This window comes from Gambusia affinis, linkage group LG02 (assembly GCF_019740435.1).
Source record: "Gambusia affinis linkage group LG02, SWU_Gaff_1.0, whole genome shotgun sequence".
Lineage (NCBI taxonomy): Eukaryota > Metazoa > Chordata > Actinopteri > Cyprinodontiformes > Poeciliidae > Gambusia > Gambusia affinis.
The window spans coordinates 14635212-14649745 of record NC_057869.1 but is presented as its reverse complement, the minus strand read 5'-3'; the positions used below and the strand labels follow the sequence as shown (position 1 = coordinate 14649745).

At 38.6% G+C, this 14534-nt stretch overlaps 1 protein-coding gene across 1 annotated transcript; it reads left to right on the top strand.

Annotated features, from left to right (window-relative positions):
- Positions 1–425: 425 nt before the first annotated feature.
- Positions 426–10420, top strand: LOC122820499 (C-type lectin domain family 18 member A-like). Its single transcript, XM_044097968.1, has 6 exons — positions 426–549; positions 8939–9051; positions 9156–9279; positions 9429–9525; positions 9889–9974; positions 10338–10420. The coding sequence occupies exons 1-6, from the start codon at positions 426–428 to the stop codon at positions 10418–10420; spliced, it is 627 nt and encodes a 208-aa protein (XP_043953903.1).
- The last annotated feature ends 4114 nt before the right edge of the window (positions 10421–14534 follow it).

The following is a 14534-nucleotide window of genomic DNA, read 5'->3' as shown; positions in this document are numbered from 1 at the left end:
GCATTTCATTTAACAAATCAGTCAGAATTGAAAATATGCTTCACTTCATCAAAACCTAAAATGTGGATAAGAAACAAATACTTGTATAAATCAATCAAGTCAGAGCGAAATATTATGTTTTCAAACACACTTAATTTATAGAGTTAAATAGCTCAAGTGTTTTATCAAAAAGTGTTTATTCATTCATTCTCTAAGACTTGTTGTTAAGTTTTACAAAGAAGAAACTTTTAAAAGGTGAGAAACTGTAAAGTGAACAATTTTAGCAAATGAATGAAGAACCATAAAAACTTTGAAAAGCGTATCGCTCCAGCCGGTGTGAGGACATGTGATTGGCTGCAGACGAGGGGGAGGAGAGGAGCAGGGAGGCAGGATAACTGAGAGCCAAACAAGTGTTGCTGCTGCCAAGGATTTGCTGGGAGTTCATCATGGGCTCTGAAGTAACTCCCAGAAGCTTGGATCTGCTTCTCAATTTGTTTCTGCTGGCAACATTGAGCTGGACCAGCCGAATTCTGGCGGAGACACTGGATGTGCGCATTTCTGACACCAATGGTAAACACACTTTCAATGTCAGAGCAGTAACACTCCAACTCAAAGTGCAAAACTTTCTATGTGTATCTATGTGTGAGCGTGTAGGAAGTGGGTAACATTTTGTATTCATATGTTGGAATCAATGCTGCTAAATGCTCTAAATTAAATCTAAAAAATGTCTCTACCACATCATTTTGAGTTTAAAACTGTCGACTTTATGTTGAAACTGTTGAATTCAAGTGAACTTCATGCCTTACAAATAATGTTACTCTCCTCTATACAGATAAATGGAGTTGCATGATTTGTTGAGTCTAAAAGAGTGAACTTTGAGAGACAGACTTGTCAAAAGCTATTCTCCAACCACACACTTAGACGAGCCATTTGCATTCTGCTGGCCGAAATACTCCTTTTGGTTTTAAAGCTGCTGTTGAAAGTGTAAACAATAGTAAATAAGAATTTGTTTTTATCTTTCAGGACTCGGGGTGAAGGAGCTCTCTCAGATTGTTGCCCAGCACATGCCCGCTGCAGCTAACATGCAAAAGATGGTTAGTAACACCTAATGCCAGTCTTCTCGAGTGGTATGCTAGCTGTAAGCTAAATGTGAGATTTAACATTATTCTTTTGTTAAAAATATTTTGTAAAATTTCCATAATTTTCCATGACAATCTTTATACAATTTCTTGTGATTTGTCAATTACTTTTTGAAAATAAATAAAATAATGCTGCTCTAACATCATTGATCAGGTAAGGATCTGTTCTGTTCATTAAAGTAGCATCTTGTATTTTCAACTGAATCAAAACCAAATTTCTATTTGATTCTCCTTGTTGATTATTGAGCCACAATCTTCTCCAAAACTATGGAAATAAATTAATAATAATAATAATAATAATAATAATAATAATAATAATAATAATAATAATAATAATAATAATAATAATAATAATAATAATAATAATAATATGTTTACCAGAAAGTACATGCCAGATCAGCTGCTGCATATGCATATGTAATTTTGTCCTGGAGCTTTTCTAACATCCTGAAGGCTCAAGCTGTGCTGCAGAATTAAGATTTTATTCTATTTGAACACTAGATTAACATTCACTATCCAAAACAGTACAAATACAAAACTGTTTTTTTTTTTGTTTGTTTTTTTTTTCTCTCTCCAACATAATAATAGTACTAGTTCTAACAACACTTTTATTTCCACCGCTGTTCATCAAATCATGTTCTCTTCACTGGTTGTTCAAAAATTATTGAGCGAAGCTTTTTGATCTTCCAGCCACCACAAGGGGGTGCTGCAGCTCCAGCTGCTGGGCACATGAAACGCTCCCCCAGTGCTTGCGGCCCCTTTGCTTAGGAGCAGAGTAACACGGTAATGATGATGAGGGTGCTGTCAGCTGTGCTGATGAAACAGATGTCAGAATAGAAAACATTGCCGCTGATGTGTGTGGGCAGATCTGAGCGGCCTGCTATTCCCAGAATGAGACAGGCAGTGTTGCAACTATCGTCATAAAGATAAATTTTCACATTTTAGCTCCACTCCACTGACTGCGTCTGACTGTGTTGTTTCACTGAAGATCATTTCTTCCGAGAGGAATGTGTTGATAGTCTCAGGAATGTGAAGCATTATGTGTTAGTGCCACATTTGCTCAGTCGCGCTGCAGGCTGATTGATAACGTTGACAGTTTGAATGAAGCCAAAATCAATTAGCTGTTCTAAGACTCTTGTAAGGGTAATTCTACAAAATTACACCAATGAATCTTTCTTCTGCCTCCGTTTGAAACATTTAGGTAAAAAATAAATAAATTGGGGAATAAGTTTAGGTTGTTTTCGCATAATGAGACTCACTTTAATTATTCTAATGTTCAGCATGTTTTATATTAGCTGAAATTTGTATGCCCCGCAATGCTAATCTGCACTATTGTCCTATGTGTATGATTATTAGCAGTTGATAATGATGGATTTTGAAGCTGATAAGAGACTTAATACCTCCTGGGCCTAATATAAGATTTGTGCGAGGGCGTACTGTCACTTCATCGTTGATTACATCCTTAGAGCCACCCATACAGGGAGAGCCTCTTTCTTCGACTGCTCTCCAGTCTCAGAGAACTGTTCTCAACTGATAAGGCTGTAATGAGGAAGAGAGGATGTGGATAATCAGCCTACATTTTCAGCTCTGGTATTACAGGTAATTTCCCCGTAAAAACCCTCAGAGGAAGCTTTGCTGAGCTGAAGATGGAAAATTAAAGAGCTTTACTGATAAACGTTAAAAGGTTCAGGGCTTTTGGCTGTGTTTTGGAAAATCTGAAAACGATTTCGCCTCTTGCATATAAGAATGAACCAGAAGGCATTGTGTGGAGATTATAATGGAGTGATTATTATACAGGTTTTAAGGCTTTTTTTTTTTCTGAATGAGATAAAACACCAACACTTCAAGAATAACTGAATTTCCCTCTTTTTTTCATCATTATGCCTTTTCTCCAGGTTTTTCAAGCCAGAAGTATTAGGAGGTTATATCAACAGGTGTAGAGAAAGAAATTAAAGTTAAGCCTTTATGATTTCCATAAAGCCTTTGACCTCTGTTTGTATTTTTTTTTATTATCACACTTATCTTACCATTTCTGAAAGCCATGTCTTTATTTTGACAGTGTGAGCTTCAAAGACTTAGCAAGGTCACAGACTACCTCTAAAAGACTTACATTATTCCTTGCTTGTTAAGGAGGCCAAACTTCCATTGAACCTCTGAATGTCTGGTTATATTTCTCCAGATTTTTTACAGGAGTCTCAAAATGTTTCTTTGGACTTTCTTTGTTTACGTGCAATTTCTTTTCCTATTGAAAGAAAGATTTACTCTGATCTATTAATCTGAATGAATGAATCAGTACTTTGGTGAAGTTCATTTGTTTTCCCCAAAGACCTGCTAGTCGAACACAATCAACTAAAAATTAGCTGAATTCTTTGTTGGACATTTTGCCCAACTTGGTTATCAAAAACTAACATAATTTAAAAAAAAACTTTTAAAGATCTTCCTGAAGCCTGAAGAATTACTGATCAAAACTACTTTAAAAGATTAGTTAATAATGCAATAAGCAATTAATGAAAAAAAAAAACAGATGTGGTTTAAAACTATTGCATGATCTGTATCTTGACTGTACTAGCAGTACAATAGCTGTTGTTAAAGCCTTTTTGGGTTTTTTAAACGTAACCAGTTGGTGAACCAAAGCATCTCTCTCCTTTGGGACACTATCTAACTCATTTAGAGGAAACATCGGTGCTTCAGCAGATTCTTGGTCTGCCCTCAGGTTTCCCCTACTGGGATGTGTATGCAGAACCTCCAGTAGGAAACGGCATCCTAATCAGATGCCCAAACCACCACCACTTACTTCTTCTGACATGGAGGAGCAATGGCTGTACTCTGAGCTCCTCAGCCTAACTCTAAAATAGGCCAAACCAAACAACTGTGGTCATATTCTTATGGTCATGATCTATACCTCATCACCAGAAGTGAGGGAGGGGCCGAACTTGAAAAAAAAAACAAAAAACCATTAAAGCCAAATCTTTGCTTTCAGCATCAGTGCAACAGGAGGAACTCCCACATTACCATACAAGGTATTGTGTGTTCATGTATTAATCAGATTTATACAGTGTATCATATTAAGCTTGTCAACAAAAATACTGATAGTGTTATATATTTTACAATAATTGCTTCTTTGTGAGTGCCAGGATTAAACTCAGTCCACTTTGTTGCTTTCCACATTTTAAAATAAATCTTTATTGTCACAATAGAAAGGGCAAAGAGTCAGGGAGGAGACATTAGACCAGAGGTCAGCAGCAGGACGACGATGTGGGGTCTTCTCAGGTAAGGAGGGATTACAACACAATGAGGAAAAGACAAGGACAGGAAAGATTATGTGCAACAATTTAAACTTTTTTATAAGACCATGTTATAACAAAAAGAAAGCAATACAACTCTGACGCAACATTTTAGAAAAGGTGCCACAAAATTAGTAATCCAGCATCAAACAAGACACCAGGACACTTGAACTCCTGAGTTTTGGTCAGAGCAGGTCAGATTTCCTGGTTGAAAACTATTGTCTTAAATGTAGCAGGTCTGACTCTCATCTCTGATTCTGTTTGAGGTGCTCATAGACGGGATCTCAGAGTGTGGCTGTGGGAAGGAGAGTGTTTGGTCTGGAAGCCTCAGGGCCAAATCTTTGCCTTTTTTGGATGATGTGGTTCTGTTGGCATTTTCAGGCCATGACCTTCAGCGTTCACTGGAGCGTTTCGCTGCCGAGTGTGAATCGGCCCGGATGAGAGGCAGCTCAGCCTCCGACCCCCTTTTCTTTTTACCACAAATTCTTCCTTTCAACAAAATTAGAGGCTTTAGACAAGTCTAGTGTTCCAGCAGTGACGGAAGATATGGACAGAAAGTGGGGAAACTAGCGACAAAAATGCTAGCGGACATTCTGACCTTTCTTCTTAATAATAAATACAATAAAAGCAACATTTAATCAGAAAGTTAACACATCCAATCTGACTGTGGAACTCAAATAGCTTAATCTCTTTTTACTGTGTCTCATAGTCTCACAGAGGATTATGAAATATCTTTGAAACAAAGGTCGTCTTACCATCCGTGCACCTAGATGTGGTATGTATATCTTCACCCAGCATATCTGTCAAAATAATACATTTAAGTGGAAGGTTTCATGCATAGCTGCAGAACATTTTCTTTTAGTGTCTCCAGAGATCTAGAAAATTCACATTTCATGTCCTTTGCTTCTGTAAAAGCATGTGATGGAGCTCCAGGGTCTATTACTTATAATCATTTAAGCAGTTATAGTACCCAAACCTAAAAAAAACACAACTAAGTTACAAAGAGTAATAACCAAGGTAAACACCAAATGAAAATTACCTCCTGAAAACAAAATGAATTTGCAAAGCACTGACATAAAAGGGAGATGAACATGGAGGGGTGTTACAGTCTGTGAGGCGAATTTGATTTCACATCTTTTACGCCTCTGGAAACTACGCAGTTACTTGTTTTTATGTCTTAAACATGAAATAATTGAAAGGATTTTATAAATTGTTGTTTTAGATTAGATTTGACATACTCCTTGAGATTTATTTACTTCACGAGCCAAATTGTCTGTATGCATAACTTGAAAAGGTTTGAGGTGAAATAAGTTGCTGCAGCTTTGTTTTAGACACTTAACTCATCCGTCTCTCCTTATGTTATCTGTAACGGCTTACATGTGCGGAAAGCAGGTGCCAGTATATAAAGGTAAAGGAGAGTCAGACACTCAAAACCAAGTCTTTTCATTTCTGATACAAGCCGTAGTCACATCTTTCTTTTTCTTTTTTTTTTTTGTCAGTCCCAAAACATACTCCGCAAGAACAGGGAAACTTCTAATTTTATTTGAGGTGGCAAGAACAAGAACAGTTCTTTCTGGCCAGGACATTTTATGCTTCTCATGAACTCAAGTGCAGAACTCTTGGGAAGTCCTCATATGTCATTCCCACTGCAGAATTTGTATATGGCAAGAACAGAACGACATAGTTTAGTTCTAGCAGCCCTGGGAGAAGGAACTGTTCTTGCAGTATGTGTCCAGGCCTTTGATCTCATGTTCCTGCTCTCTATTTGTTCCTCATAAAGCATTTCTGTATAACAACTTGTTTCTTCCTTTTCCCAAAGAAACACTGAAATCGGTAGTCGTTGCATTTTTTTTTCTGGTCAAAAATATTTGCCACAATTTGCCAAGCTGCATTACGTATATTTAAAGACCGCAACGTTATTGGCACGTTACGGTATTCAGAGAAGAAGTGCGGAGACTGTTTAGCCAATCAGGACGCAGAACACAATGCACTGTGAAAAAAAAACTGCAACAAAAAATCCGTGAAGCTGTGAGGCAGTGAAAGGTGAAACGCGTTACAGCGAGGGTTCACTGTGCCACAAATCAAAAGCTTCAGTGATTGTTTATGCTTTCTGTCTACCTACCCTAACAGTGAATCTGGTTCTTCTTAGTTAATAATTGTTATATATTAATTAAAGCAAACCTCCCAGCTGGGGAGGTTTGCTTTAAAATGGAGAAAGTTGAATGTGAAAATGAAGAGAGCACTGTCCAAGTGATATGGAATGATTTGGCCAATCTTCAAAAAGAAAAGGAGACAGTCGAGAATAAAAACTCAAGTTTTGCTTGTATGAAGACGACATTTGGAGACAGTATCAATGAAGAGAGCGCTGGCCCAGAGAACAATCTGTCCCATCATCCAAATGAACAAACTTCCCCGCCTGGAGAAGTTTTATTAAAAGATATTGTTGCATTAAAAGATCTTGCGGCAAACAAGACCGAAACCATTTTTGAGACTGGAGGATTTATGATGAAGGACACAGAAAATATGTTTTCACACCAAAACGACAACAACATATGGGAATCATTGTTGTTAATATTTTTTGGTTTGTGCTTATTTTTCATTCCCTGGCTTATTATTTACTTTGGTGGTTTTTTCATATATTTATTTTTCATATATTCCGTCGGTGGAGTTGCTTATTTGTGTAATCAAACACTGAGAACTTAATGTTAAGTTTAAAGCTAAGAATTTAATTTCAAGTGGTAAAAAGTATTTATCAGTTGTAATTAAATTTCCTGTTGCAGTTCAAATTCAAAAATACTTGAATCCCCCCCCAAAATTAAATGTTGTAGCTCATCAAGATTTTTCAAAGAGCCATTGAAGATGGCAATGGGTGTCAACAGGAAAGAGCTCCTGAAGTGGTCTGTACCACACTGAACCTGAAGAAGCCTTTGACTGAAGACGGATGCTCTTCCCTCCCAAGACAGCCTCGTGAAGAAGACGGTCAAGATTGTCCATAATTTTCTTGATCCTATGAAGAATCCGTCTCTGCATTACCATCTCCAGAGGTTCCACAGAACAGTACCAGAACAGAACCAGAACAGAACCTTCTGTATAAGCCTTTTTAGGTCCCTGGGTCTGATGCTGCCCCAACAGATGATGCTCTCAGCATCGGACTTCCTCCAGAAGTCCAGTCTCCTCTGTGCCTTTTATAGACGCTTCACTGTTGCGTCTCCAGTCCAGATGAACACAGAGGTATTTATGTTCCTCAACTTCTTCTCCCAGAAAGTTGTGTAGCAGGTTCTGCTTTTGATTTTGCAGCACTGTTTGCAGCGGATTAAAGAATTTATGGCGCGACTGTCAGGCCTCTGAAAGGGGTTGATGCCTTATTTCTGCAGCACCTCTGAAACAGATTTTGCACAAAAAGCAGGAACTATAAATTTACCTTTTCAGATCCCCTCACTGTCCTCCGCAGGACCTAGAGCTCCCTTATATCTGATTATGAACACATTCAACCACATGTTTTTGTTTAATTTCTTATTCTCTGTCTGTGTTACATTTTCCTGCTGTTCATTTGGAGTCTCAACTTAGGTTCAAATTTCCGTCTCCTCCCAAGAACTACTGTATTCTGTACCTTGTGTGCATCATTTTGTTTTTTCCCAGCAATTTTATTTTTTATTTTATCTCAGATTTTTTTTTTTGTTTGTTGTTCATTTGGAATCATTTTGTATTGAGAAATATTATGTGTCTTAAGACAGCTGCTAACAAGAAGTCAATAATAAAAATGAAAGAATCAATTAGATTATTCCTGTCTCCAGAAATGATTGAATGAGAGGTAGTGTATGTCCTGGACAGACTGCCGGTCCATCACAGGGCAACACAGAGACGATCAAAGCAAAGCAGTCAGACCAGTCAACATAACATGAATGCTTCTGGATCATGGGAAGCCGGAGGAGCCAGAGAGAACCTGCTCATGCAGGGGGAGAACATACAAAATCCATGCAGAAAGACCCCCAGTCAAAATTCAAATCCAGGACTCACAAAAAAATAAGCACAAATACTCATCAAAAATAAATTTACATAAATCACTTCAAAACATGTTACTCTCTAGTGCAGGATGTTCACTATTCTCAAGCAAAGTCACAATTTTAGCATTTTTTCTATGCCATGGTGAGGACAAACACACTGGTAAAAATATCAAATTGTTGCATAATGATACAACAGCGCTCTGTTTATTTTTTTCTTTCTTTTAGTACCACCTTGTTGATGAGTTAATTCTGTTTCTTTAATGTCACTTATATCTTGCAATCTCGTCTTGCTTATTTAAGAGGCAGCTTGTGTTTGACATTCTCTTGAATAAAATGGGTTCATTCAATAAATCCATTAATACAGATCAGAAACAAACCAAACATTATCCGGTGATGTGTTGGATGCTCAGATGTCCATCAGCTTCTACAAATACTTTCAAGTTTGGAAAAATATTCAGGACTGTATTTTGATTAAAACTTTTGTCTGACAGTTATTTTTTTTTCTTTGTGTACTGACTACTTTTGTCATCAGAGAGGGTGCAGTTCCCCTTTCACAGCTGTGATCTGATAAGAGATGGAACTTGCCTCATAGTGTCTTCAGAAGCTGACAGCTACTATGGGGCCAAAACTCGCTGCCAGGTGAGAATATAGCAGCATCACAGAGAGCTGTGGCCAAATAAAATTGAGATTGTAACGCTACCTTTGAGTCAATACATTTCTTTTTTTTTCTTTTTAACAAACAAGGACTTGGGGGAACTTTAGCTGAGATTCACAGCCAGAAAGTTCAGGACATCCTAGTGTTTTATGTAGGTGAGCTGGAGGCGAGCAATGAAGTCACCAACACCGACTTTGAAACGAGAAACTTCCGGATAGGTACGGCCATTCACACTGGCACATCAATTAAACATTGATATCAGTCTACACAGCAGGTCAGATTAGTTTGGATCTGTTCACTTTCTGTTTTAGGCCGTTTAGTGGGCACATGAATAAAGTGGTAATGTTTCTGTATTTTTTCTTTACAGGCTTGACATATAAGCCTCTAAGAGACTCATTTCGCTGGGACACAGGAGAGCTCCTTCGATTCAGCAGCTCTGCCTTTGGGCAACCTGACAACCAAGGGTATGAAGCATATTTCACAGCAGACTTAAGCTGCAGTGGCGGGCGTCATAAACACAGATAGCTAAGGGCATTGGGACTTAGATAAACAAATGAAACACATCAACAAGTGAAAAAATGTGTTTCTGTACAGACGCAGGGGTTTTTTCTGAACTGAGGACGGTAATATTTCTTGATATCTTTACTGATAAGTGGTTCGCGTTTATGCACTTTGTTCTTGTAGCATAGTTTAATAATAATGCTACCTGTTAATTAAGAGCTAATTCTTTTTAAATGAGCAGATGTTTGGAGTTCAAAATTGAAACAGCTCTTTCTTTTCTTGTAAGTAACTCTGCAGGTGAGGCCTGTGTTTACTAATACTCACAGCTTCTCATTTTCTGTGCAGTTTCAGAAACACAGAAACTGGAATGATCAGCGCTGCAAAACCAGGAGCCGATACATTTGCCAGCACGGTAAGGCCCCTGCAGGGAGACACTCAATAGAAGTATGGAAGGAGGTAAAGGTTCTTTAGAGGCCCATGACTGATGCACTGTTAGACTGTAATACACCTGCTCACCACAGGATCTGTATTTGTGTGCGATGACATCAGTGTGAAGCTTTTTCTGCTGAAATTACAGCTCTTTTTGTGAACTGACAAAAACAATGTATCTGTTTCTGTTGAGGAACAGAAGTTAAGTAATGAGTTTTTGCTCTGAATGCAAAAAGGGACCGTGGGCTTATAAACTAAGTCATTTCTAATTACCCACAGGAGCACATTCATGGTGGTCTTCAATGGAACAATGAATTGTCCTCTCATATTTCTCCCCCAAACTCAGTATTGTTCTGCATTTGTGGCACCAACTGCACCGAGGCCAAAACCCAGCAGGCTGTGAAGCTGATCCGTTGGCCTAAAGGGTAACATTTGGTGTTACCAACATTACAACTTCTTTTATGTAACTGATATTGACTGGACATTTTACAGCCTTATTAAAAATTATGAAAAGATTACTTTGATATTCAAGTTTATAGTCAGATCTACAACCCCCAAGCTACAGATCATAAATTACTATGTGTCAAAACCTCAGTGGAAGCTTAAAAACATGTTTTGCTTTAGCTGGTTGGCTCTTTTTCTTTCAGGTGTAACACAGACTGCCCTTTTAAATTTCAGCCGTCGTTCGCTTGGCCTGCTGTGCTCCTCCGTGTCCATGCAATTAGCAGTACCTTGTGTCACTGGTAATCACTGGGGGTTAGGAGTAAAATGTTAATCTTCTGTGTCCAAAAAAAAAAACCCCAACTAAATTCTCAGTGTGATACTGACTACACGTTTAAACCTGCTTTTCAGTACAAATCAATCGCACTCAGTGCTTACCATCAAGAACCCCCAAGCGATCAATATATGTCGTTTTCACAAAGACTCCCACTGTTTGGACACACACACCACTTACATTGATCGAGAAGAATGAGATGGTGGCAGATGTTTAGCATTGTCCATTTACGGCTGTCTTTGCTAAGTTCTGGTGTGTCATCTGGTATCGATCCGTTGAAGCTGAATCTGCTCTGAATGCGGTCAGTGTTGCTAAGACACCAGCTTTTACAAACGGCTTTTTGGGGACCCGACTATGTCTCACTTCTTTGTGGTGCAAAAATAGCACATCGTGGTCAAAACGTTGCTCGAGGGTTGCATTTTGTCAAGAGGGCTTACTCTTTTAGTTGAAGGTTTTATTAATTATGCTAACCGCATAAGAGTTTATTCTTCCCCAGTCATAGATTTCAGCAGCTATTTTCTCTAACTAAAAAAAAAACAAAAAACTAAAGTAATTTAGAAAAAAAATGCTCTACTTTTTTAATTGCTTAGAAAATGATAAGTGGATATCATGCCTAAGGCAAAGTCTGAACAGTGTTCCTCCAGAGGAAGTGTGTGTTTGGCATCCTTTTTTGCCCCATTATGTGCATGACAAGAATTTAACGATTCATGTCTCATTAGCAACTCCTTCTCTCACATCTTTTTTACTGGAGTTGAAGAACAAATGAGGAACTGGCACAGACTCTGACACTTCCACACATTTATCTTCCATGTTTCTGTTCAGTCTCTTTCTCAGCATGGTGTATGTGTTGCATATACGATACGTTCATGGGCTGCGTGTGTATTTGTGCATTTTGCAGGTGCAGAGCAGATTGTACAGTGGGAGGAAGCCAGGTGACCTGTATGCTTTCAGCTGGCTTCACTGCTGCTGCTGCATGAATTACTGTTTTATTGTGAGTGGATAAGTGTGGATTAGATCTACTGTGTGAATCCTGTGCATAATTGAATGTTTTATGAAGCATTTGCTCTTATTTTGTAAAGTCCACGTTTTGCAACTTGAATTTCTACTTCAATACTAATCGATAAAGGATTATCTTGTCGTGCCAGTTAGAAAAGTCGCTGTTTATTTCCTTTCTGTGCTTTCAAAATGGGCCTCTTCTCTTTTTTTCAAAAAGTCTTCCTGCTTTTTAATTGTACTCTTGTTCCAACACACTTGTAGCAAATGGTTGAATTACCTGCTCAGGCTGCCATTAAGTTCTGCAAAGGCCTGTTTATGACCTTTATATAATTAAAGGTAGAAGCCTGAAAAACATAAAATCTGTAAAAGTGGTAACATTAAAGTAAGTTTTTTTTAGCCTACTTCACGCTGTCAGACAGGTTCTACATAAAAGCCTTCTTGTTTCTACAGGATGTGTCGGTTTCTGCCATTTTAACCTGATGTGAGTGTTATAACATTGTCTAATGTGTAACTCCCCCTGCCACCCTCTCTCCATGAAATTGGAGTGAGGGTTAGGGCATTAGAGGTGCCGATGGGATTGTTTGCCCAGGGTGCCTAACAGGCTAGGACCGCCTCTGTTTGCAGGTCAGGTATTACTTAAGTGGGCCTGAAAATTGAACCAAAAATGCGATTAACTGGTAGTTAATTTATGATTTAACATAAAGGCAATTAAATTTTTCGGTTCAAGTGAATATATTATTTCTACTAATGAATAAATGTAATTTTTTGTCTGTCTGATTATCGTTGTCCGATATTAAGATTTAAGCATTTCCACACAAAAGAAGCAAGAACCAGAGGAAATCTGGGAAACTTTTGCATGGCAGTGAATGAGTCACAACAATGATTCAGTGACATGTACTTCATAGAAGTGACATTAATAAAGATACTTTTGGTTTGTAAATAAAATAATTTCTTTTCAGGAGATTTTTATCCCACTCCAACAAAAACCACTGCAACTGGGTTTTGATTTTTCTAGGAGAGATTATTTAAGTGCAATGAAAGAGAACTTTAATTTAAGTCTGTAAGCAAAAAGTCCTGCATCTTTCCAATTATCACACATCACTCACACTAACAATCCAAGCCTATTTGCATGTACAAACAAACTGACACAGATGTTCTCTCTGTTTAATCGAAGTACAGCTTTCCACTGAGTTTCTGGTCATGGAGTTCTCAGTAAACCATGGGCAACATTTTATTTCCAAACTCTTGAAAAACAGGGTTCAAGTTAAAGGTTTCACCTCTGTATCAATGAGAGGTGAAAATCTTCTTGATGAGCAGAGAAAGAGACTTCAGAATGACAGATGATGACGCATACGAAGAAACGTGTAAAAAGCCGAAAAATAAGACCATCAAACTCAGCTGTGAAATGATGCGAATGAAAAACGGCAACAAGCTCACAAGTTTAGATGCTCCTAATTACACTTGTGCTCCACTGAGTTTCAATTTCTCAAATTTCTGCCTGCGATACCTCTAATTGACGGATCACACAGAAACATACAACTAATGTAAAATAACTCACGGTGTATCCTTGCCCCTCATTCTTCCGACGCATAAACGGCGATTCGACAAGGACATGTCCAGAGCTGCGGGTATTTGAGTGAGGCAGAATAAGCTTGACCTCATACTGTGTCATTAAATGAGATGTGCTGTGTAATAAACTTTTTCTTTTTTTTTGCTGATGTGTTAGTTCTTGGCTGTCTACAAAGATTGCGAGAGCAGAATGTTTAAGAGTCTGCCTGAGAGTGTACAGTGAATGAGCGAGTATTTGCCTCATATGATTTGCTCGCTCGGTTTCCTGCTGCTCTCATGGTGCCCCCCGATAAGCCGGCGCTCCAGCAGAGGGTTTCAGAATGGCGCTGGTGGCAGTGGAATTAGCTTCCATTGTCATGATAATGACAGTGATACTCTTGGCCCTTCCAACTCAGTCCAGCTATTGTATGGAAACAGGAATGCAATTTCTCCTTCAGCGGCAGCCGACAATCCTCTGCGAGAGTGAAAGGTCTCTAAATGACTCTCCATTCATGCAAGGCTGAGGGGCCAGCAGCCAATTAAAGTGGGAGCAGGCAAACAGTGCCATCCTGAAGACCTGAAACTCTCTCTAAGCACACAGACAGAGCAACACACACACACAATTTGTTGTATTTTTTGCTTCTTCAAACAACATCTAATCCTGTAAACTAGTTTTTCTTCTTCTTGCAGACCTGATTTTTACAGGGCCACCGCCAGTGTGCACTAAATAACTTAACCAGCAGTCATACAGCTTTAGCAGCACAAGTTGCCAATTTAAAAATGCTTTAATATGCGAGTCGGGGGAAATGGGGCCTGGGAAAGCCAAAAATATTTTTCAACCCAATGCATCATGGTTACATTTTTGGAGGCATTTAGTGAATTAGACGGTCTCCTCTGGGTATTTATCTGCCGGCTGAAGCAGAGTCCCGACAGCGGGTGAAAGGTCCACAAAGTGTTTGCTCGTTTGAGGTGTGAGTAAACTGAACATGTGCTGCCCAGCTATGTGACCCACAAGTTTAAAAAAAGTCATTTGACCAAATTAATTTGCTTTAAAAAGTGCTACTGCCAAAACAAATCTTTACAAAAGGCAACAGTGCTCTTTAATGACATGTTTACCTCGAGCAGGGTTTATGTGAGGTCTTGGACGGTCGTACTTAAATGTACTAATCCTATTGGCCTGAAAAAGTTTTAAATATGCCCCAGTTTCAATATCAGTCCTCCATA